Source organism: Rhynchophorus ferrugineus, unplaced genomic scaffold (assembly GCF_030347505.1).
Source record: "Rhynchophorus ferrugineus isolate W39M unplaced genomic scaffold, kcgeb_rfMv2 rfM4, whole genome shotgun sequence".
Classification (NCBI taxonomy): Eukaryota; Metazoa; Arthropoda; class Insecta; order Coleoptera; family Curculionidae; genus Rhynchophorus; species Rhynchophorus ferrugineus.
Genome location: NW_027472583.1, coordinates 43,848,911 through 43,872,919, shown reverse-complemented (window position 1 = coordinate 43,872,919; position 24,009 = coordinate 43,848,911). Strand labels below are relative to the sequence as shown.

General features: G+C 31.9%; 2 protein-coding genes across 2 annotated transcripts in view; one reads left to right on the top strand and one right to left on the bottom strand.

The window, feature by feature from the left end:
• The window catches only part of LOC143195345 (sodium channel protein 60E), a 301,968-nt gene that overhangs the window by 100,894 nt on the left and 177,065 nt on the right, over positions 1–24,009 (top strand).
• LOC143195728 (putative ATP-dependent RNA helicase DDX43) lies at positions 1,839–4,531 on the bottom strand. The gene is made up of 6 exons (XM_076403162.1): positions 4,173–4,531; positions 4,002–4,111; positions 3,418–3,940; positions 3,200–3,362; positions 3,015–3,133; positions 1,839–1,878 (listed from the first exon to the last, which is right to left on the bottom strand). The coding sequence occupies exons 1-6, from the start codon at positions 4,529–4,531 to the stop codon at positions 1,839–1,841; spliced, it is 1,314 nt and encodes a 437-aa protein (XP_076259277.1).

Genomic DNA, 24,009 nt, shown 5'->3' with positions numbered 1-24,009 from the left:
ATTCCTTTTCAATATTTCTTAGCTGCTCGGCTTTTATTTAATAAAATGTTTTTAATTCAACGCCCTATAAAGATGCCGAAGCATTTAGCTGATTCATTTTAAGGAATCGGATATTCGTAAATAATTAAGTTTTGTCATTTCATCACAACGCAGAACTCTATATTCGTGTCTCTAATGTATTTACCGATTATTTGACTGCCACTTGCACTATTTCTGTCACTTTATGCAGAGATATATTTTTAGTCAAATTAACTGGGCAGTTGGTAAACGTTCCTAGGATTATTTCTTTTGTTATTTGGATTTAGGCAGTGCGGTGCGGACTCAGAAATGTTCTCAAGGGAGTACCCTGTGGAAACCCAGCCGAAATAGATTAAAATAACGAAAATGGATTTTTCGTGGGGAATTCTACATTTTACATCGAAGAGATATGACTCCGGCAATTAACAATAATTCTATGGTATTTTTTTTTCATTTTCTAGATCAGTCGCAAATGCCAGGTATGGCTAAGAGTTTATGAGACTTCCTGGAGTATTTCCTTCAAACAACTTAAGTTACCACAAATTGTACATAAAATAATAAATTAATTAAAATAAATTAACCATAACAACACGTTAATTTATTGTAGTTTTACGATTAATTCATTGTATGACTAAAATTTATATTGTAATCGAGTGTCTTCATAAAAACCTAAGCTATTTGTGTCACATTAGTATAATTTTTTATTTTATTAGGTATTTTTTTTACATCAATCGAACATTTTGTTTAACAGTATTTTAAATTATTATTCTAATAATAATTTAAATTTCAAAAAATTTAATATAATAAATTAAATTCTTATTATTTTACAACCTCAAATATAATATACTCATATAACAACTATATATAAATTTAATATAATCATACAAACATACCTCAATAAATGCTGTAATGTTATTCCTTTTAAACTAAGTTAATAAACCAGCAGTGAAAATTCATTGAAATTGAAATTATATGTATAAAACTAATTTTGAATTGGTACAATAAAAGTATTGTAAAAGTAAATTTTGGTTCTTTTGATACGGCAAATAATAATTTTCTTCTGGCTTTCTAATAATAGAACAGTAAAATCTTAAATTTATATCCAACGGTTTCAATGAAAAAATGATTAAAAAATATAGTGCGTCAGAGGCCATTTTTAGAAAGTCCCTATCTAGTCCCTCGTAGAGTAACTATATGGCCGGGCGAACTTCGTATCACTCATATATATCTTGAAAATTTGCTACTAAAATAATAATAGGCAATTCGTCAATTGTCGGTGAATTAAACCTCCTCGCGTGCTCACCTTTACGTATATCGTTTTAGGTTTGCTGACGATATTATGGCTGACTAATGGCATCCCAATCAATACTGTTTTGAATATTTTTACAAAATCGGTATTCTGATGAAGAAGCTTTTATATTATTGGACAATAGTTCTCTTCAATATTGAATTCTGAGCATAATGCCTAACATTTTCCTCATGCAATAATTATTAATGATCAGCATCTAGGTATGTTAGCACTTCTTCAACTAGATGGTGAAATTTTCATTAGGCAAGGACAAAATTGTTTAAGAATTTTTAAAACTTATTTCTGCCAACAAATAACAAATCTGAATATTACCAAAAACCTTTATAATATTACTTGAATGTCGACATGAAGTCCTGTACCGTACTTTTTTTCACAATTTTTGCTTATCGTTCTGTTCAATATTATTGTACCATGTCGAAAGACCATTATGGAAAGTCTGTGATGGACTATGAGATGTCACCCAAACTATGTCGCATTGATCTGAACAAGTAATTATTAGAAGACGCTATGTCTAGTGAGTTCGCTGAGTGCGGCAGAACTTCTCTTTCGAGCTGTAAAAGTGTATTGTTTAAAACTCATGTAAGATTATTGTTTTACCTATTTCTGGTCATTTTCTCAGCTAAACGTAGATTAATTTTGGGCCGGTTTAAATATCTTTTATAACATCATTTGTTTCAAGATGATCGTACACGCTACACTCTGTCGATTTCAATATGTATACACGAAGACTTTATGACCATCCTTAATTTCTTATGGTGTTGTGGTTATCCTGAAATAGCTCATTACGTTTTCAATTGGATTGTCGTAATAAATCGACTAATCATCGCCAGTCATAATATGCCTCATAAATCCCTTTTTTTGGTTTGTCTGACAAACAACAAAACAGATGTTGAAATGGAATTTTAAGTCAAAGTTTTAGTGTCATATCCATTTTCACTCCTTTTAGATCTTCCCATCCTAATGCACCTTAGATTGATCTGAATTTTCGTTTGATAAGTGTTACAAATCTTATCATTCACTGATCCGTCATTTACCACTGACATCAAAATCACCATTTCAGGATAGTAGAAATCAAAACTGATAATTTGGATATAACATTCACATAACAACATTAAAAGTTAATTCATGAGGTGAAGTGTGAAAATCATCCAATTTAACAGAAACAGAAAGGTTATTTAACAGTTGTATGATAACTTCGAATTTTCAACAACATATATCATAAAGTTTGTAACGTAAAATAATGCATGTAAGCATCTAACTCTACACTATTTTAATAGGTTTTAAAGTAGCTTTTTCTTATTAGCCCTTGGATGGCTTATTTTTGGCATTAAACTGGACAGGGGTGTGACCCTTGGCTTCACTTGTTTTCAATATTTATATCAATTGTACTATATTACTACGGGATAAGGTCAACAAATTTTATTGATCAGTCATAAATTTTGGCACGAATATATATCGTTTTGTTCGATAATCTGTTGTATTAATGTTCGGACGCAGAACTAAAGAAAACTTCAAGAAAACTATAAGGAAAAATTGATAGGATTGAATAAGAGAACTTATATATACATATAAATTAACGATATTTATTCTATAGGTGATTACATTATATAATTTTAAAAATATGCATTAACAAGTTAGTGTATATCATTATTAGGTAATGATCAGCCATATTCTTAGTATTCATTACCACCCGCATAAATCTGCCAAGGTCAACTGTTTCCTTTTCGGTAATTCGTCGTCTTCATTTTTCTGCTTATTTCGTTTGTCATATCGTTCCGCTAGTTCGCATAAACCCTTCGGTACCTCCTGTTGTTAAGAATAGAAAAAATATTTAATATAAATACTAGTTGACCATTGTCGATAATACATTACCTGATTTGCCTCTTCCAGAATTTCTATAAGTTCAGACGCATGCGCCCAATCCTCTTTGGTGAAGAAACTGATCGATTCGCCTGTTTTACCAGCTCTTCCCGTTCGCCCAATTCTATGGACATATTCTGCCATATTATTAGGGAAATCGTAATTGATCACATGCCTAGTAATAGAGAAACAATTAACTATGTTTAAGGGAAACATTATTTTGTACTCACGTGACATCTCCGATATCTAAGACCCTGGAAACTACATCTGTTGCAATTAATATGCTTGCGGTTCCATCCATAATGTCATTTATAGCTTGTTCACGCTCTTTTTGTTCTTTGCCTCTGTGTATTGAAACACTGGGTAGTCGCCTCATAATACACTCGACAGAAATGTAATCCGTTTTTCCTTTGGAGCCGCAGATCACCATCACTTTATCGTTAGGAGCCATGTCATGTAATAAATCGAAGAATATCTCCTCTTTTTCGCTTTCGTTGGACACTATACAAGTCTGCTTCACTGAATGTGTTGCTGTCAGATCTAAAGAACCAACGCAAACTTGTACTGGATCTTTTGTATAGCTATCGGCCAGGCGCCTTAAGGCCGCAGTCCATGTAGCACTAGTTATCACGGTTTGTCTCGTAGGCCTGATACCATAAAGCACTCGTTTTATTTGTGGTTCGAATCCCATATCTAACATCCGATCCGCCTCGTCTAATACCAAGTAACTGATGTTTTTCATATCTAAATGACCTAAATTTATAATACACATTGTCAGATTGGAATCAATATTTAAGTCGATTAAAGTTCTCACCTAATTTCATCAAATCGTTCATTCTTCCGGGTGTTGCGATTATGATATCTACACCTTCCTGTATAGCGGCAACTTGTTTCTTACGGTCGACGCCGCCGTACACGCAGCACCTGTAAGAAGATAATCGCATTTAAACGTCTGCACGAGACTTTATCTCACAAAAAGACTTACGAAGTTATTCCGCGATATTTGTACTTTTTCACTTCTTTATTTATTTCAATAACCAGTTCTCGGGTGGGAGCCACAATGAGGACGGCCGGTCCCCGTCTTTCTTCTTTCGGCGTCGTTTGTCCATCAATGTGAATGAACGCTGGTAATACAAACGCTAGTCTTTTCCCGGACCCGGTTTGAGCAATACCAATCATGTCCTCTCCCGATAATAGAATCGGCCAAGCCTGGCACTGTATTGGGGTTGGTTTTTCTAATTTAGCCTTTTTGAGCGCTATCAAAATATCTGGATAGTTATAAAATGCCTGCTCAAATGTTAACACGGGCTTAGCTATGGGCTTAACTATATAATCTATAGTCATAATTCTATCCACAACTGAAAATGAATAACTTGTATTTTTTAGTGAATTTTAGTAAACGCATATTCACTTACCTATATTATTTTTATTTCTTATTTGGGAAACACTTTTTTTTGTTAAAGCGCTTACGTCAGGGTGCTCCTCATAAAATGTTTTCTTAATTTCCGGAAAATGGGCCCAATATTCTTCTTTACTTTTCAGCTGATATAAAAAAATTAATACAGATATACGAACTGACTGTATCAACTGACAAACCAACATATTAATTTAGAAATACGAATAATATCGCAGATATAATCCATTTCTTCATAATATGGCCATTAGACCAATGTTCTAAATTATATAAACGTAGTGCAAAGGTAATATATTCATTTTACCATCAGTCTTAACTAAATGTAAACTAAATTGGCCTATAAGCAAACGGATTCGTAAAATAAATATTTTCTTACGTTCTAAATTTAATAATTGTCCTATGGAAGCCTGAGTTCATATTACCGATAAAACAAATTTCAGAATAATACAGAGTTTTTCTAGATGTTGGGCAGTTTTTTATTAAGATACAGAATTATTAATATCTTATATTTCAGATAGAACTCTTAGGGTTAAACACGAGAATGCCTATACGGTGGAAAATAGTAAGCGACGAAGCTATATTGAACAAATGTGTGAGAAACTTACGCATTCATCTAAGTCGAAATAATCTTTCTTTGGAGGACTTTTTTGGGGGGTCTCAATAATAACTGGTGCTGGCTTTGGTATAAGAGGTGCTGCTTGATATTGAATTTTTTCAAGTATTTTGTGTGCCTTATTTGTTGCTTCGATGGAACCTATAACTTTTATTAGGGATTTGTTTCCATCACATTGATTGGTGACCTGGACACGTGCTCCTGTTTCTAGCTCTAATTGTTTAATATTGGCACCCCCTTTCCCTGTAAATAATACAATACATAGTTGTTTTGTTTTAAGAATATTTAAGTATTTCATACTAACCTATAATTTTTCCTATAAATCTGTTTTCTATCCATAGTAATTTTGTAAATTTGTCAGAACAATTCTTGCGGCTGCTGTTATAACCGGTGTTGTTGCCCTTGCCCCTCTTATTTTCTGAAATATGAGTTAACGATTAAATATAATGCGTTCAAAAAAAGTATGTTGCTCTTTAAATTTGCGTAGCAGATATTTTAAATAGAAAATATTTAAACAAATATCTTACCGTTTCTGTTGTAACTCATTTTACACCAATTTAAATATGATTGATAAGATGTCACAAATAATTGATCTTAACCTGAGTTAAGGAAAGTTTGTAGACGAATTATGCGTTGTACCATCCAACCACCTCTTTTATAAGAAGATTTTGTGGGTGGGGTTAATTCTATCCTATCATATTTCTAGACATTCTTAATTCTTTGAAGGCTAATTTGAATTTTCTTTGAACCTTTCGTTTTTGTACCTTTTTATTGCCAATTTATTACTTCAATTTTGGGTGTTATTTCATATCTAAACTTTAAAATATAATAAAAATTGCTATCATTTCTATGAATAATTTTATTGTACCAATAAGATGCCATTTAAATTTTTTAGTTGATTATGTTTGAAACTTTATGAAAATAATGCTATTTAAAAATTTTCTCAATATTTTATACCGAAGAGTTATGACTCCGGCAATTAACAATAGTTCTATGATAACACATTTTTCATTTTCTAGATCAGTCGAAAATACCGGGTATTGCTAAGAGTTTGTGAGACTTCCTGGAATATTTCCTTCAAACACCTTAAACTACTGCAAATTACACATAAAATTATAGATAAATTAAAATAAATTAATCATAATAATACTTTAATTTATTGTGGTTTTACGATTAATGTATGGTATGACTAAAATTAATATTATCTTTTCATAGAAACTTTTATTTTACTTTTTTTGTTAAATTTTATTTAACTATACTTTAAATTTTATTATTCTAATTATAATATTTATTTCTATAATTTATGCAATATAATTAGTTTGAATTGCTACAATAAAATTATTGTAGAAAATAAATTTTGATTCTATTGGAACAGCAAATAATGATTTTCTTTTGACTAATTATTTTGACCTTACACTTAACGTTTTCTGGTATATTAATATTTATGTTTTATTTTGACTTTCTAATAATAAATAATATATATCATTCTAATCTTAGACAACATGGATTGATTATATAAGAAACAAATGAAAAAAATTAATAAATAAATAAAAATTGATAAATGATAAATGTATATTTTTAGAGGGAAGCTCATTATAAAATTAGTTGTAAATTTTTTTTGCTCATTGTAAAATTTTAACAATAAAAATTTAAAACTCTGTCCTATGGTTTCAATGACTATCAAAAAATATAGCTCGTCAGACACCATTTTGTTAGAGAGGAACCTATCTAATCCCTCGTAGAGTAACTAGATGGCCGGTCGAACTTCATATCTCTCATATGTATCTTGAAGATTTGCTACTAAAATAACAAACTCGTTTAACCTGAATTAAACCTCCTCGCGTGCTCACCTTTACGTATATCGTGAGGTTTGCTGACGATATTATGGCTGACTAATGGCATCCCAATCAATACAGTATTGAATATTTTTACAAAATTGGTATTCTGATGAAGAAGCTTTTATATTATTGGACAATAGTTCTCTTCAATATTGAATTCTGAGCCTAATGCCTAACATTTTCCTCATGCAATAATTATTAATGATCAGCATCTAGGCATGTTAGCCCTTCTTCAACTATATGGTGAAATTTTCTTTAGGCAGGGACAAAATTGTTTAAGAATTTTTAAAATTTATTTCTGCCAACAAATAACAAATCTGAATGTTTCCAAAAGCCTTTATAATATGACTTGAATGTCGACATGAAGTCCTGTACCGTCTTTTTTCAGTTAAACGCCGTCAGTTTGAAACAAGTATAGTTTTTGTAATGCTGGACAAGAAGTAGTTGTAATACATTTCCAACCCACAAACTAATTAGCGGAATGGTTCTGATGTTGCGATCGATTGTAGAAATTTTACTTTGTTATCGAAACAACATTATTCAGTTCAACATCTTATTTTATTGATCGACAATATTGAGAAACAATTTTCATCTCCCCACGTATAGTGAAATCTTTTGTCACCAGAAACCATTTCCGTGTCCTATTGGCATGTTGCTCATTCATCGATCACAGGAACATTATATCTGCGGAATGGATCAATTTAATTTTGTCGCGCTCGTTGTTGTTGTGCATGATGTGCACGAACTCGTTGCATTCTAAGACCTGTGTCCTTCGTGTCCTATTATCAATTTCTATATATTGCTGCTTATCAGTGCAGATAGAATTTAAAGTAATTCGGTATGCATTCGATTGGCTTTGACGATCTAAGTCACAATTTATTTCTCATTAATAGTGTTAATAAACAAAATACTCAAAACTTTATTTAAAAATATGTTAAATATATTTACAAAGTGGACTTTACCATAAATTGTCACTGAAGATTTTAACTTGGTAATTTGATAAACGTAGTTGCCATTAGAATTTAGTTATAGTTATATTTTAAATATTCATATTATACATTAAATAGTCATTATTTTTCACACAAGTTTCACGCGATCAAATCGATGCACTTATCAAAAAAATGTTTAATACATTATATCTTCTAATTGTGGTTTAACAATAGTGGCCGGTAATTTTAATCAGTATCTAACATGTTTGTTCCCAATATGAATTTAGAAACGCACATTTATAGTTATATTTATATAACAAACAACTATGTCGATCTTTTGAATCATATACTAATATAGAAAGAACTCAGTAGTTTGATAATATATCATTATCATGTTTGATCATTATCAATTATATCAATTATATCTGGATGGGGTTATAGGTGCAATTACAAATGATTTTATGTGAGAATCACGCAGATACGGTGGCCTTATGATCACAACAAAACGTAGTATTAAAATAAATAAAATAGCAGATAGCCTATATAGAATAGAATAAAACAATCTTGACGAAGGTGTCTTCCCTTTCTAACCTTTATATAATACTAGCTGACCCGACAGACTTCGTCCTGTCAAAAAGATTTGTAATGTGGCAGTTTTTGTGCCTACGTATTTTAAAAAATTCTCCTGAACAGAACCATCACCCTGGTGATAGGGCGTTGTGAATAAAAAATAATTAAATAAAACATATATAAGGATTGAAAAGTAAGTACTCGCTTTATTGTTAATCATGTGAATCATAATTATTATTATTATTATCATTGTAGTGCTTTGTGATATACGATGATTTTTGTTTGATTACCTGGCGCATAGATAAACAAATCTGATGGTTTTCCAACACGGGAACAGGCAACATACAATTGACCATGTGAGAAACATGGGTTTTCTAGATTAATACCACAAACACTTAATGATTGCCCCTGGGACTTGTTTATAGTCATAGCAAAAGCAAGCCGCACTGGAACCTGTAGTCGTTTAAACTCAAATGGCACATCAGTCGGAATCATTGGGATGCGCGGTATGAGAACATCTTCTCCTTTATACTTTCCTTTGAGTATAGTTGCTTCTATCACATTGTTTAGTAATTTTTTTATCGCTAACCGTGTACCGTTGCAAAGACGCGGTTGGTTGATATTTCGCAACATTATAACCACCGATCCAACCTTTAATTGAAGATTGTGAGGTGGCAATCCTGGCAAAACCAGCGAGTTTAAAAATTCCTGTGGATAGTTGACTACATCATCTTGATTAGTAGCCGAATCAACTGATTTATATATCCTCAATTCGCCTGTAATTTGTTCTTGAATTTTGAAATTTAATTCATTTACATCTATGTTTTTTGCAGCCAGTATAGCTCGTTCGCTCAACCAATCATGGTTTCTGTAATTTTGAGAAACATCTGGAAACACCTTCTGAATAAGTTTATCTTTTGATCGGGTTAACTGACAAAAACTTTGAGGAAAGTTAATGCAGCCAGTCAACATGTCTATAGGAAATTTGCCATTACCAATGTCAATGAGTTGTTTAGAGAATATGTTTCCAGATTGGTCATTTTGCAACTCGACACGCATATTCTTGCTTAAATGAAGTACTTTGACATGTTTCCACAAATTGGAGGACTTTAGACATGCATTGAGTTCATCAGCTGGCGTTGATCGTGGAATCACTGGCAATGTTTGACGACAATCTCCTGCTAATAAAATCATTGCACCACCAAATCGGTTATTATTGCTACGTAGATCTTTTAAGGTTCTGTCTAAAGCCTCCAAAGATTTTTTATGTGCCATCGTGCGTTCATCCCAAACGATCAATTTACATTGCTGCAAAACCTTTGCCATTGCAGAGTTCTTCGAAACGTTGCAGGTTGGAGTTTCATTGCTTTGCATATTTAATGCCAATTTTAGTGCTGAATGGGCTGTTCGACCACCTTCAAGCAAAGTTGCTGCGATTCCCGACGAAGCGAGTGCAAGTGCAATTTTATTTTGTGAGCGAATTGTTGCTAATATTAATGAAATCAAAAAAGTTTTTCCTGTACCACCAGGTGCATCTAAGAAGTAAATCCCTCCAGTTTCATCATTTGTTACTTTCATAAGAGTTTCAAATACATACTTCTGTTGTTCATTTAACAGTGGAAGATTTGTTTGAATTAATTCTTTCAAAGCGTTGAGATCATACAGTCTTTCTCGATGCAACTCTTGGTTAAAAGCGTCATGCATTGGACGATTGGGCGCGGTCAGGCCTAATTGAATTAATAGTTTGTTTGACATTATCAAGCACATGTCCTCAATTGAAATCAATGCTTCATTGTAAATTTCTTCACTGATTTGTATATTTGGATTTCCCATTCTATTCCGTATTGGATACAAAATATCATCACACATATAATCTTTGTACTTCATCCACAAATCAATTGGGTTTGATGGGAAGCATGTAGATATGATTATAGAAAACAATGTCCGTATTTGATGAGTGTGTGATGATATTACAGCATCATTGAGAGTTTGATCCCAATGAGCGTCATTTTCAAGCAATTGCAAACATTGACAGGCTTCTCTGTAGGATCCACACAATTCACCATCAACAGTTCGTAACTGTTGGAATGATGTTGGTCCACGTACATTGACTAATAGCAGTCGTAAATAAAAACATTCATCATTGCTTGGATGTACTGAATAAATTCGGCCAATCGCATCGGTGGAATATACATCTGTATATCCTGGAACTGGTTTTCCTTGTTTCCGTCGTATAAATCTCCTTGAGGATTGATTCCAGGTATAATATTTTGGCATTTCAGAATATAGCAATGTTTGTGCGAAATCATCGTTTTGGCATGTCTCAAAAAAACTGGTTAATGTAGTAGATGGTGGCTGAGCAGCTCTTTGTACTGCGTTCTGTGCTGTAAAATACACTCTTTGTCCATTTTCTAAAGGCACAGCTAAGTGAACAACAGAAGGGTGTCTCTCATGAATAGGAAAAGAAAATATTCGCCAAACTGCTTCATTACTATTGACAAAGCGGCCCATTTGTTATTGGGTAACTTCATCATTAGAATTCTCTGCACCAATTCCAATCTCAGCCATATCACTCCCTTTGGTTACATATTTGCAAATGTATTTAATCGATTTCACTGAATGGCAAGATTCAACGTTGATGTGTGCTTTGAATGTCTTTGATAAAATGGGTGAATATGGAGCAATCCAACGATTATCTATTTCAATATCTTGTTGATTTAATTTGTTGATTTTCTGTTGTCTGCTGTCGATCTGCGACGATACAATGGATAACCGTCATTACCAGTAATTGTTTCCGATATTAATGTCCGTGGATATCGTTTTGAACATTTACCATCCATCATACACGGTGAATTTTGATTAAGAGTTCCACAGGGACCATGTATCATGTTTTTGATAACTACCTCATGCAATCCAGGATCTACTTGTACATTAGGGATTTCAGCTGATATCACTGCATCAACTTCATTTGGCCTTATCTTTTCAACCAACCAAATCAAAATGTGTGCATGTGGCAATCCTCGTTTCTGCCACTCCACAGAATACATCCAGCAGCGTGTCTCACCAAACACATTATGTTTTACGATGAAATTCATTAAAGATTTCAACTTTTGTCTAAAGACTCTGGCTGTAATATCATGACGATCAATGGGTGATTGCCCAGGGAATAACTCCTGCTTAATTTCTATCCATTGCGGATTGCATGTAAATGTGATGAACAAATCTGCTGTACCATAATGACGAACATACGACATGGCATCTTGAGCATATTCGTGCATATGCCGAGGGCTTCCGATGTATGTTGCTGGAAGAATAGTCATCCGACCGACATTCTGTGCATTTCCATCAGTATTAATCGCATCTCGAAGGTGAATATACTCTTCAGATCGGAGTTTGGTTTGATTCAACCTGATGAATGTTAATCTCTCCGTTTCAATTTTAACATACATGTCAACAACATATTTGTTATATAATCGCCGACATTTCAATATGTGATTATCTTCATTTTCCCGAATCATTAGGCGGTATGAATAATAATTCATTGAACTGACTTTTTGGTTGGTTTCAGAACCTGTAAACAGATTTTGTTTTAATAACATTCAAATACATAATATAGTGACTGAGATATTATCGCCATAGCTAAACTAATATTTTAGTTACCTGTAATGGGATTTATCATTTTTATTGATAAATCGTAGCCATCTTCACCTTGCCAAAATATAATGGGATATTGCAGTGCATCATATGAGCGGTGTGTTTCCTTTATATGTTGTAATTGATCATTCCGACGATGTAAAACAATATCACGGGATTCCAAATTTTCTCCAACTACAACGATAGCAACTTCATCAATAGTTGGTGCATTAAAACGTCTTGTATGTTGACCTGCAGGTGTTTTATCAGCTCTGATTACAATTTTGTGATTATCGGATGGCATCAGATCTAGGGCAGTTTTAAACAATATAATCAATTGATTGTGTTGATGAAATAAAGTTTGTAATTGTTCTACAATAGACCTCTTTACTAAATTGTTATGTGCATAACGCAGATCAATTTCTTGTGGTGAATTGCCCATAAAATAAATTTGCAAGAATTTGTTGTCGCTATCTGACACTGGTAACAGTGAACCTGCTCTGTGATATATTTGCCCTTGTATCTGTAAATAAAAAAAATATTATGGTGTGGTATAAATTAATGGATTGTCAGTGATCAAACTTAAATAATATTTGATCTTAAAAAGTATATATTTAGTTTTAACTAATATCTATCAAATATAAAATATAATAAAAGTGTCACTGAAACTGAATCACCATATAATATGATTACTAAGTGATATATTTCGTAATGATTAAGAAATTGAAGATTAGTAACATATCTTAACTTTGGTGACAGAAAATTTTGTTCGCTAAAATAATTATGAGTAACTGCTATAATACATACCTTGAAAGTTGGCATAAAATTTTCCCGAACTGCATTTGTTGCCCCAAATGAAGTCATTTGAAAGCAATTGTTATATTGTTGGATATGTGTCAAAAAGTGTATAGAATCTGTTCCTATTCCTGAAACCAATGAGTACAATGGTTCTGGTGGTGGATCCAATGGTATCAATTTCACTTTACCATTTGCGCAACACAATCCATTGGCTTCGTTTTTGTATTTTAATGCCTTACAGTGTGAGCAAACCAAGTTCATAGAACCAATAACAACACATTGGTAGTAGTATGACTGTAGTCAATTGACACATCGTAACTGAAAGCAGCTGGATTCAAACTTGCGCGATTATTAGTTGAATGTCGCGCTCGCGCTTCACGCGTTTGTGATATCCGAATTCTTTCACGTTCATTTCCGTCGTCACGTTCTTGTGCAGTACGATTAGATCGGTAATTAGCTTGGTTTATAGCATTTCTGGTTCTTCTACCTAAATTGCTTCGTCTTATAGGAGGCATATCAAATATAAATTATTTTTTCACTAATCACGAACTAAACAAACACTAACTAACTAAACACTCTGCACAAAACACGATATACGAATTTGTTTCGTGTATCAGTTGACAATTCATCTGTCATCTATCAAAAGTCATCTGTAACAGACAACTTTTTTTTTAAAATTTGATATGACTTGAACTCAAATCCTTTTAAGCCGTACGAATTGTTTTATTTATTTAAAATTTGGATATTAAAAATAATAAAACACCGTTGGTAACGCGATTTTTGTTTGACTGATGTAATGACGTGGAAACTGATGCATTTTATCTCGCGTGCCGAAACTAATACAAAAGAAACGCGAGTTTCGGAACGCGACATTAAACTCCTCCAACTATGTATTCTGTGCTCCAACGCACACACGCACATTGTTTTGATAGATATGATCTTTGACGTTAGGAACACACCTACATTGCTTAGACAACAGTGAGTGCTTGTAATTTAATATGAACTTTATACCATAGCAATAAAGCTCAAATTGGCTACGTTTTAGTTACAAATCATTTGTATGGGAAAAAGAAAAGGGCTATTTTTAGGGTTTTTCCAGCAATAATTCTAATTTTTCTCGCCGTAAAAACCATCCTTGAACTTCAGCGAACATTTTAAAAAAAGATTTGGCCAAATTGGTCCAGGCGTTGTTGAGTTATGCGCTTACCAACACATTTTGCGATTCATTTTTATATATAAGATTAGACCACAGTGTTAGCCATAATAGATTATACACAAAAATTTTACTTAAGTTATATTCTTTACATAGTTGTTGAATCATGTATATATTTGACTCTATGGTTTCTAATAGAACAATGATAAAGATTCAAATCTTCTTATAGTGTAGCCATATTTAACTTCATATGTTATTTTTGATATTGTTCAATTTGAACACATTCTGGGTTTATGCTCTGCTATATATATTTACAACTATCGCCCATTTATTGGTAAGGAGGTGAAAATAGATTAACTTTCCTATAAACAGTAAATATTTATATATGCAAAAGCCCAATATACAGTATTCGGATATATAACGTAATCACACATGCGGATTCCAGATAATTCGGGACTTTTTACATGACCTATCTTTTTTTTTAGAAAAAAAATCGATTTATTATTATTTAGTTGTTTGTACACCTGGTTACACCTCGAATATGCATTATAAGGAATTAATTTTGATCAGACACTAATATGTAGAAAAGCGCTAAAATTTTATAATCTTAGATCATGGACCACTGGCTTATAAATGTAGCCTTTTCTTGTTTGACCTTGGATGTATAAACCAATAGTATAATATTATTACGGTATAATGACAACAAATGTTATATTAAGTAAAAATTTTGAGCACAAATAACAAGTCAATTGCAATGTCCCCGGCCTGACACATAGATGGCGCTACTAGGATTAAATCCATATGTCTTTTAGTTAGCCCTAACCCTCAAAAGATGCGTGTTTAAATTGGATAGCTGTCCAATCATTAGTTTGTGAATTATGGCATTTTGAGTGAAGCAACTTTTGTTATTGTGAAAAAATGGATCTAAAGGAATTTCGCGTGTTGATAAAATACTGCTTTTTGAAGGAAAAACTACAGTTGAAGCAAAAACTTGGCTTGCTGCCGAGTTTCCGGACAGTGCCCCAGGAAAATCAACCATCAAGGATTGGTATGCTTAGTTTAGACGCGATGAAATGAGCACCAAAGACGGTCAACGCAGTGGACGCCCAGAAGAAAACATTAGAAAAAATCAACAAAATGATTTTAAATGACCGAAAATTGAAACTGAATGAAATAGCAGACACTATAAAGATATCAACTGAACGTGTACATCATATTATTCACGAATAATTGGGTATGAGGAAGCTCTGTGCAAAGTGGGTGCCGCACGAGCTTACATTTGACCAAAAACAACGACGAGTTGATGATTCGGAGCAGTGTTTAAAGATGATCAAGCGTAATAAACCCGATTTTTTGCATCGATATGTGATAATGGATGAAACATGGCTCCATCATTTCACTCCGAAATCCAATCGACAGTAATCCTAATGGACTGCACACTATGAACCGCTCCAAAGTGTGGGAATTATTTTCATTGACTCCCTTGAAAAAGGAAGGATCATCAACACTGACTGTCACATAGCGTTATTGGACCGTTTCAAGGGCGAAATCGCTGAAAAACTGCCACATTTGAAGATAAACAGTGCTGCTTCACCAATATAATGCACCGTGTCAAAAATTCATGAATAGGGCTTCGAATTGCTTCCTCATCCACCGTATTCTTCATATCTGGCCCCCATCGACTACTTCTTGTTCTCAGATCTCAAAAGAATGCTCGCTGGGAAGAAATGTTCGTCGAACGAAGAGGTGATCGACGAAACTGAGGACCATTTTCAACCAAAGGTCAAATCGTACTACAAAAATCGAAATATCGAGGTATCGAAAAGTTGGAGGGTCGCTATAATCAGTCTATCACCCTTGAAGGGAATTCTGTTAAATTAAAAAAAATAATTTTGCCAAAAAATCTGTTTTACTATGGTATTCCGGGGACTTTTCAATTTACCTGTTATATACCGTTTTGTTCTATAATTCCTTGTAATTCTGAGAGCAATTCTGTAACACCTAACTCAATGTTCTTAAATGCCACAGACAGTTAACTTTTCACAATCCTCTATTGAACCCATTTTTTCATCAGAAAATAATTCGCCATTCGCCGAACTATAAGGCCTATTTGCCAGAACCTCGTAATCTATAACTCCTGGAACTTATAATGAACAGAAACAGAGCTTATATTATTATGGGAATCAGTAAATTGTATGATATTTACACACATTTTCGATAATTGGCCTTCCAGAGTTTGATAAACCAAATGTTTGAAATGGTTGAAATTAAACTGCGTCTTCTTGGTTACTTCAATAGTACACTGTTTACATTTTTAGCTATGTGGCTTGAGTTTTTACCTTTATCTATAAGAAACTTAATGATATAGCATATTCTCTCTTCGCTGGTATCCATCTTTGAGGTGATCTGAAGCAAAATTTCGTAAGCATTTTTTTACAGAACTATCAAACATGTTTTATATCGTGAGATGTTAATATTCGATTGGCATTATTTGGCTGATACAATACACTAAAACTATTTATTGAAGAAACCAATCGATTAATTTTTGCTGGACTTAATATTTTTGTTTTACATTTTTGTTAAGCATTGCTAGTTTAAATTATTATTCTCATATTTCTTCTCAATCCCGTGCATTTAACTAATTGTATATAGGCGTTACATATTTTATCTAACAAAAACTCGATACATAAACGTTCAAAATATTTCTGGTTATATAACGTGTCTCAGAGATACACTCATTTCTATTTCGTTTACTACACATTACACTCGCACACACGTGTAACATAGAGGCAGAGTACTAAGATTGGGTACAAAGAACAGGAGACAAAAACACAATATTGAAAAAGCCTACTGGTACAGTAACAAGAATATCCAGAACGAAGGAAAACCTATTTGCATCGGTACATCAAAACCGATCCAAGAAAATTATTGCATGTTTTCTGAGTCGTCCCAAACTTGAATATATCTACAGTTTTTGGGATTTTAAAGCAGATTTTACACTTGCGTTCATACAATTATTGTTGAATAAGAGAGATAGTACGAAAATTCTCGAACAACACGAGCTTTAAAAAAAAAACTAAAGTAAAGCTTCTCATACTTAGCTCTTTGATATATTAAGTTGTCACATTAAAGATTGAGTGAATATAAAGAGATTAACGATGATATATTAAATTTATTATCATTAAGCAAATTTTACGCTGACATTTGAATATTTTAAAAACAATGTTATTTCATAGACACTATTTTAATATAATTTTTTAAGAAATTAGAATATTTGGAAGCATTATCCATATCGCAACGAGCAGTTGTAGCAAGTATTTTATGAATGGACCTTAACCCAGTGTTTATATATGAACCAGCCCGGTTCTTTTGGTTTAGAAATCATAAAAAATTGGTTTGTTTTCATGCGCAGTGTTCGTCGATAAAAACTGCTAATATAGGCTCTTAATAAACCATAAGGGACGAGGTGGTCGATGAATTGGTGACGCTCCTAATACGTATATATGTCTTGAACTTTGAAATCACATACATATCATATCATATCATATCACAAGTGCCATATTAGTTTTTTAACATTACATATACAGACAGATTAATATTTAAGTTATTTTAAGTTAAATTTTACTTAACAAGAAATTAATTTTAACAAAATTGGTTATTGATAACTAAAATTTTTAAATCCTATTAATATTATTAATACAAATATTTAAATCGCGAATAATACAAATATATTATAATTACACTAATTTTTTTAACTATAGCAAATGATTGCCATTACCCGAAAAAATGGAAAACTACGGCCTTGAGTCAAACAAATGTCGCCTAATGTATTATTTTTTGCGACTATTTCATTTTCGTTTTGCCTTCCGTTGAAATCAGTTAAGATAAAAAAATTGGGTTAATAATTCCTATATTCTGTTACATAAGTTTTACATGTAATAATTCTTCTGTTATGATCAATATTTTCTGTAATATTTCGTCCAATTTCGTTGATATTTTATGGCGAATTACGATAAGGCAGCAATTAAATTAGATCTGTTAGTTCTCCTAGTTTCTATAATTTCATATTAGTTTAATTTTCTGATATTATTTCCAATGTTATTGATTTTCGTCGAATTTGTTATAAATACTGTTAATTGTTACTGATGAAATTGCTTATTAAGCTAATTTGTCGACCAATATGTTTTATGTTCGATAAAAGACATATCTTTCAATAGATGTAACATATTTACCGAAAAGAGATTTAATTAAAGCACCGGGGATTTCACTAGACAATGGAGTCAACAATTTTACTAAATTTAGAGTTCGTAAAATGGTGTGTGTAATAAACACCGTAATAGTTGGACGAAAACAAATGTTATTTTAAAATTGAATAAAATTATTTTATACATTATTTTGTGTTTATGGATGGCCTACCATTAAAGTCCAATATTAAAACAAGAAACTAATACCTGGTGTAAACCCGCCCAAATTAAAATTCGGAAATCGGAAAAGAATGTTTTATATTATAAAATGAAATGTTATTTTAACATTTCGATCTAGTCAGATCAGATCTACTTGCTCAATTTTGCTGCCATAGGGAGAAAGCACACAGAATCCTCACATCAAGTCACCAAACAAAACAGTAATTTCCTAGAATATCTAATATCGTATTAGCGGCGCTGTATAACATATATAAGTTAGAGTTGTCTGATATTTTTAGCTTTATTTTTTACTTATTAATTCTATTTTAATTGCATACTTGAATTTAGTTTATCTTATTGATTATATATGGTCCAAAGATTGTTTCATGGACGTATTTATTATATAAACCACATTATTTAGTAAGTTTTATTGTATATTGTATATTTATTGTATATAATTAGAATGTCACAATTAGTTGTATTGAGTCTTGATTTTCCCACCAAAAAAATCACTTTGATGCCAATTTTCTAAAAACATATCCCAAAGCACCAGGTAGAAAGACTAAGCCATAAAGTAACAAAGAATTGTTGGAGAAATAATATTATTGTGGAACTAAATAATAACAGAATTCCCTAACTAATCACGTAGAAACGTTCGTTGATGATCTGCGATAAAATACATACCCTAGAAGCCAACTACGTTTTTTCTTTTCTGATTAAAACAATAAAATATACCTAATAACGTTTTTTACCGTGAGTAACAAAATTTTTTTTGTGTCACTCGCAAGAGCATTGTCGGCAACGCGCGAGTGCGTAGAGAATGAAAAAGCCCAGAATACGAAAATACATTGTTGATTAGAAGATCAACTACTAACATAAGAAAAAAATATTCAGCAGGAAACGAGCAAAAAATAACTAAGTAAATGTTACTACAACCAAACAAAATATCTATTCAAGTAAATTGAGAAGTCAATAGAAATAAATGAGTGATCATAAGCTAATACAAATTTTCACTAAAACTCACAAAATAAATAATAACCCCATTCAGATAAATCATAAGAGGTCGCTCATCACTAATGTTTGCTCAGTCTAAATAGTAGCCAGGATATCCAGGACATGCACTGCATACATAAATAGTTTATTTTCTTTTTTTTTGTAAATAAAAATTTTTACATTGTTTTCTCATTACCATTCCTGATTTATTTTCGTGTCGTATTTTCAAAACATGTTCGCTGATAACCGCTCTAGAAGTAGGTTTGGACGGAGCCTTTAGTAAACTTTTTATGACAGACAAACGTAATTCGTAAATTGGACTACGATTTCCTGAATATCTTTTGTAAAGTTAGGGTACGTTTCATATCTATTTTTCCGGTCATAGGACGAGAAGGCCCGGATATATCGATATTTTTTCCCGCCATATACAATTCTGTAATACATATGAATCAAAAGGGAAAACTTGAAACCAAACATGTAAGCGACTCACCTATAGTCTTTTGATAATGCCAATACAACTGTATGGGTATACTGATAATGCCGAACTAAATGCAGGGCTTAGAAAGTCTTAGAAGAACGCGCTGAAGCGTAATTGGCGTCCAATGAAAGCTTCAAATTACGCGCTTGCTAGTAATTGGCAGCCAACGTGTTCAGACTTTGTTCAAAAATTTCGATCAATTTCAAGCAATGGCAATTGAATCATGATATCATTTACTAACTATATATAAATCACTAACTAAAACACGCAAACCTGTACTCACAATTTTAACCGTAATCAGTAATATTCTGCATCAACATATTATATTTCCATTTCCAATATTATATTCCAAAGCAAGTCTTGCAACAAACTATTCTGTTAGGGGCCTAAGAAAATGCAAATATTCACATGACCTATGTTGCTATGTATTATAGTTGCAGAAATATCGGACGCCATCTGAAATAAATCTGTCGTCTGTAATAGTAATAGATTTAATTAAAAAAACCTATGAAAGTTAAAAAAGCATTTTATACTCTAAGATGTAGCACAAGCCTTTATAAGGCATGACGGCCTTGTTCATAAGCTACAGAAAAGGTTACTGAATGAACATGTTCAACTATTAAAGTCGTACATTACAGTCAGAATGTTTAGAGTCAAAGAAGAGGAAACCTGCTCTACAATAAAAAAAAGCTGAAGAAGATAGACATTGCAATTCTACTCTCTAATGACTGTCAGAAACAACGGTGAAGAAGGTAACTGACAATAGAAATAATTTGAGCCAAACCTGCAAAATAAGAATTAACGATAGTAAATATGTGCATATACAGTTCATACATAACTAAGCCGCACAAGCACCAGTGACAATAAATAATACTATTCACAATAATTAATATAATTCCATCTAGCAATAACGCAGAGTATCTTGGAATGAATCTTGATGCAAACTTTCGCTGGAAGGAACATGTTAGAAAAAGGAAAAAAACTAAAAGAACTTAGAACATAGAAAAATGTATTTGCTAATTGGAAGAAAATAACAATTACCAGTACATTATAAATTACTATTGTACAAGCAAGATTTCAAAAACTTATATCCATGTACGAAATCGAATTATGGAGAAGTTCTACGACAAATAATATGAATACAATACAAGTTTTTCAGAACAAAGTCTTGAGAGGTTTTGTAGTACACCCAGATACTATAGGACTGAGAATTTATACCGAAATTCAGATATTATATATATATATATATATACATATATATATATATATATATATATATATATATATATATATAAGCCTTCAGATACTGACTGTCATTCAGGAAATCAAGGGAATTACAAGGAGACATGGGACAGACCAACTTAATCTCATGTCAATATCGAAGATATACAACTCTTGGATAACATCAGAACAGGAGACAGACTCAAAAGAATCAAATCATTTGATTATATGTAGTGCAGATTAGTTAGGTATACTTAACTGAAAACAGCGGTGTTGATTTATAAACATGATTACACCATAGACTAAAATAGACCCGAGAGGTCCTACTAAATATATACCTAGATTTAATTTATTGCAAAGAAAAATTGTAGGTTATTAGGCAACGACTAGTAACAATGTATTAAATATATATTTAAAAAATCTGTAAAATTACCAATTCAATTAAATTAGCATAATAGTTATTTGAAATTCCATATCAATATATATTAAAAATTCAATTATAATAATGGATATTTTTTGTAACGTAACGTAGTAATCTATTAATTTACTTCCTCAGTTCATCTGTTATACTATAGTTTTTCTTCCTTGAATCGCCTATATTTATTATAGTTGTTTTACTCGATTTTATGACATCGGACACCCTCTCTAATCCATATATAGCATATCATCATTAATCTCTGGCTATCGTGAGTAAACGGTTAGCGGGATTTCCTTCGGGATTCTTCCATGCCTGACAGTTCTAGCCATAGTTAACATCGTCAAATTTAATTCGATTATTCTTAGAATATTTTTTGATTAATTTATTCCATATTTAATTATTTATTATAGAACAGTGCAGAACAGCTTTGTTTATTGTTTCTTATAGTTTCTAAATTCGCAAGTTCTAGATTTTAGGAGACGATAAATCATCCGATATGAAACTAATCAGTTAATTTTAATATTTATTTTATTAGTATTAATGATCAGATTTAAAATATTGTTTTTTCTCTATACTGTCTCGTTTACCTTCTTTAAATTTTAACTGCTAGTAGGCGCAGCTAATGTTGTCACAACATAATGCACTCACCAATGAATCGCATTGTTTACACAATATTATGTTCATATTATCTCTATAGATTCAGTTATGTCCACTATATTTTCATCATTGTATATGTGTCTCAATACATTTAGCTGCTTAATATTGTGCTAATATAACGGATTTTTCTCAATTCTCAACTCAAACGGAATCTCTTATGATAGTTTCGTTCAATTTGCCTGTTTTCAGCGAAGTAAAACTGTATAAAACAAACACAAATTAATTAATTTTTATACAAAATTATACATAAGGATATGAATGAAATTGTTGATAAAAATAGTTGCAAAGAATCCATGCTGCTTGAAAGCAATCATTATCTTTTTCTGATCTCAATAGTATCTTCAAAAGTACGAATATATTATATTACAAATGTAAATGATATGTACCTATCCTATTCATACAAATAATATAATATCGCTCATTAACATTACAATTTCCAGATAAAACTAGTTTAACATTATTTCATTATTGGTTTCAATAAAGTAAGTCTGTAATTAACACACGCATCTTAGCATATCTGATAATACGTACGCAATAAAATAGAAATAGATTTCTTAAATAGCTGCAGTTAGCGTTGGGAACAATCGATTGAAAACAGTCGAAAGAGTCGATAGTCAAAAAACTAGCGACTGAAACTAGTAATTACTATTTTCAATCAAAATCACGATTCGATTGTTTTTCTCAATTCGTGATGTTAGACGAAGATATACGAAACTTTTCCGGTATAAATCGTGCGAGGGGAAAGTATGGAGATAATTGCTTGGAGCAGTATAAATTCCTTCACGTACTGACTTTAAAAAAGAATACTGTTTTTATTGTAAAGCCAAAAAGTATTGATATTTAATTATTGGTTTTCTAATTAATACATTTTATAATATAATATTAATTCTGTTCATACATTATGTGGATGTAGATAATAACATAGAATAGGATTTGTTACGCCTTTTAACAAAAAGGTAGTTTATTTAAGATTATATTTAAAATTGTATTATACAAAATATTTGCCATATTTCGGACAAGAAAGGAATAACTTATCGAACCAATTCGGACCAAGTTTATCTCAATAGCCATAAAACAAATCACTTATTTAATTCTGATTCTGACAAATACTTTCCAGCTTTAGCTATTTCAATATCTAGAAACCCAGCTAGGCTTAACCTGGCATGAATACAGTAGTTGATCGCTGTTTAAATTCTGATCCCTGGAATATTAAGTTTTATAGCTAATAACAACATCTTAGTAGATTTGTATATAGGACTTTTGACCAGAGATCATCATACAAAAATAACACAGTTACACAGGTAGTAACAGTTACTACTGCACATGACTAATGCAGTAAAATATCCATTATATATACGAAAACTAATTAAAGAATATAGAAGAACCAGAATAGGTGGTAATTATCTAGGGATCCTACAGACAGAAACATGTTTTAAAAACACTTAAAAATTTAAAAGATAAATACAAATGATGGAAGAATTAGTGAACTTTTGTCAGCAAGAGCTATCAGCTTATAAAAAGTCCGATTATTAACTCTGGAGGGCAACACAGAGGGTTAGGATGTCTATCGTATATATAACAATGAACCTAATGCAATAAACAAAAACCTTGTTGAATATTTGGCTAAAGTAAACAAGGGTATATAAAGTACCTCGTAACTATCACACCACTTATATCAAAATAAGCAATAAAATAAGAATAAAT

Bases quoted from the DNA above. Each gene is read 5' to 3' on its own strand.
- LOC143195728 (XM_076403162.1), bottom strand. From the start codon at position 4,531: ATGACTATAGATTATATAGTTAAGCCCATAGCTAAGCCCGTGTTAACA. The intron at 3,941-4,001 runs GTGAGAACTTTA...TTATAAATTTAG, and splicing joins GAACGATTTGATGAAATTAG to GTCATTTAGATATGAAAAAC. The intron at 3,363-3,417 runs GTGAGTACAAAA...CTCTATTACTAG, and splicing joins TTAGATATCGGAGATGTCAC to GCATGTGATCAATTACGATT.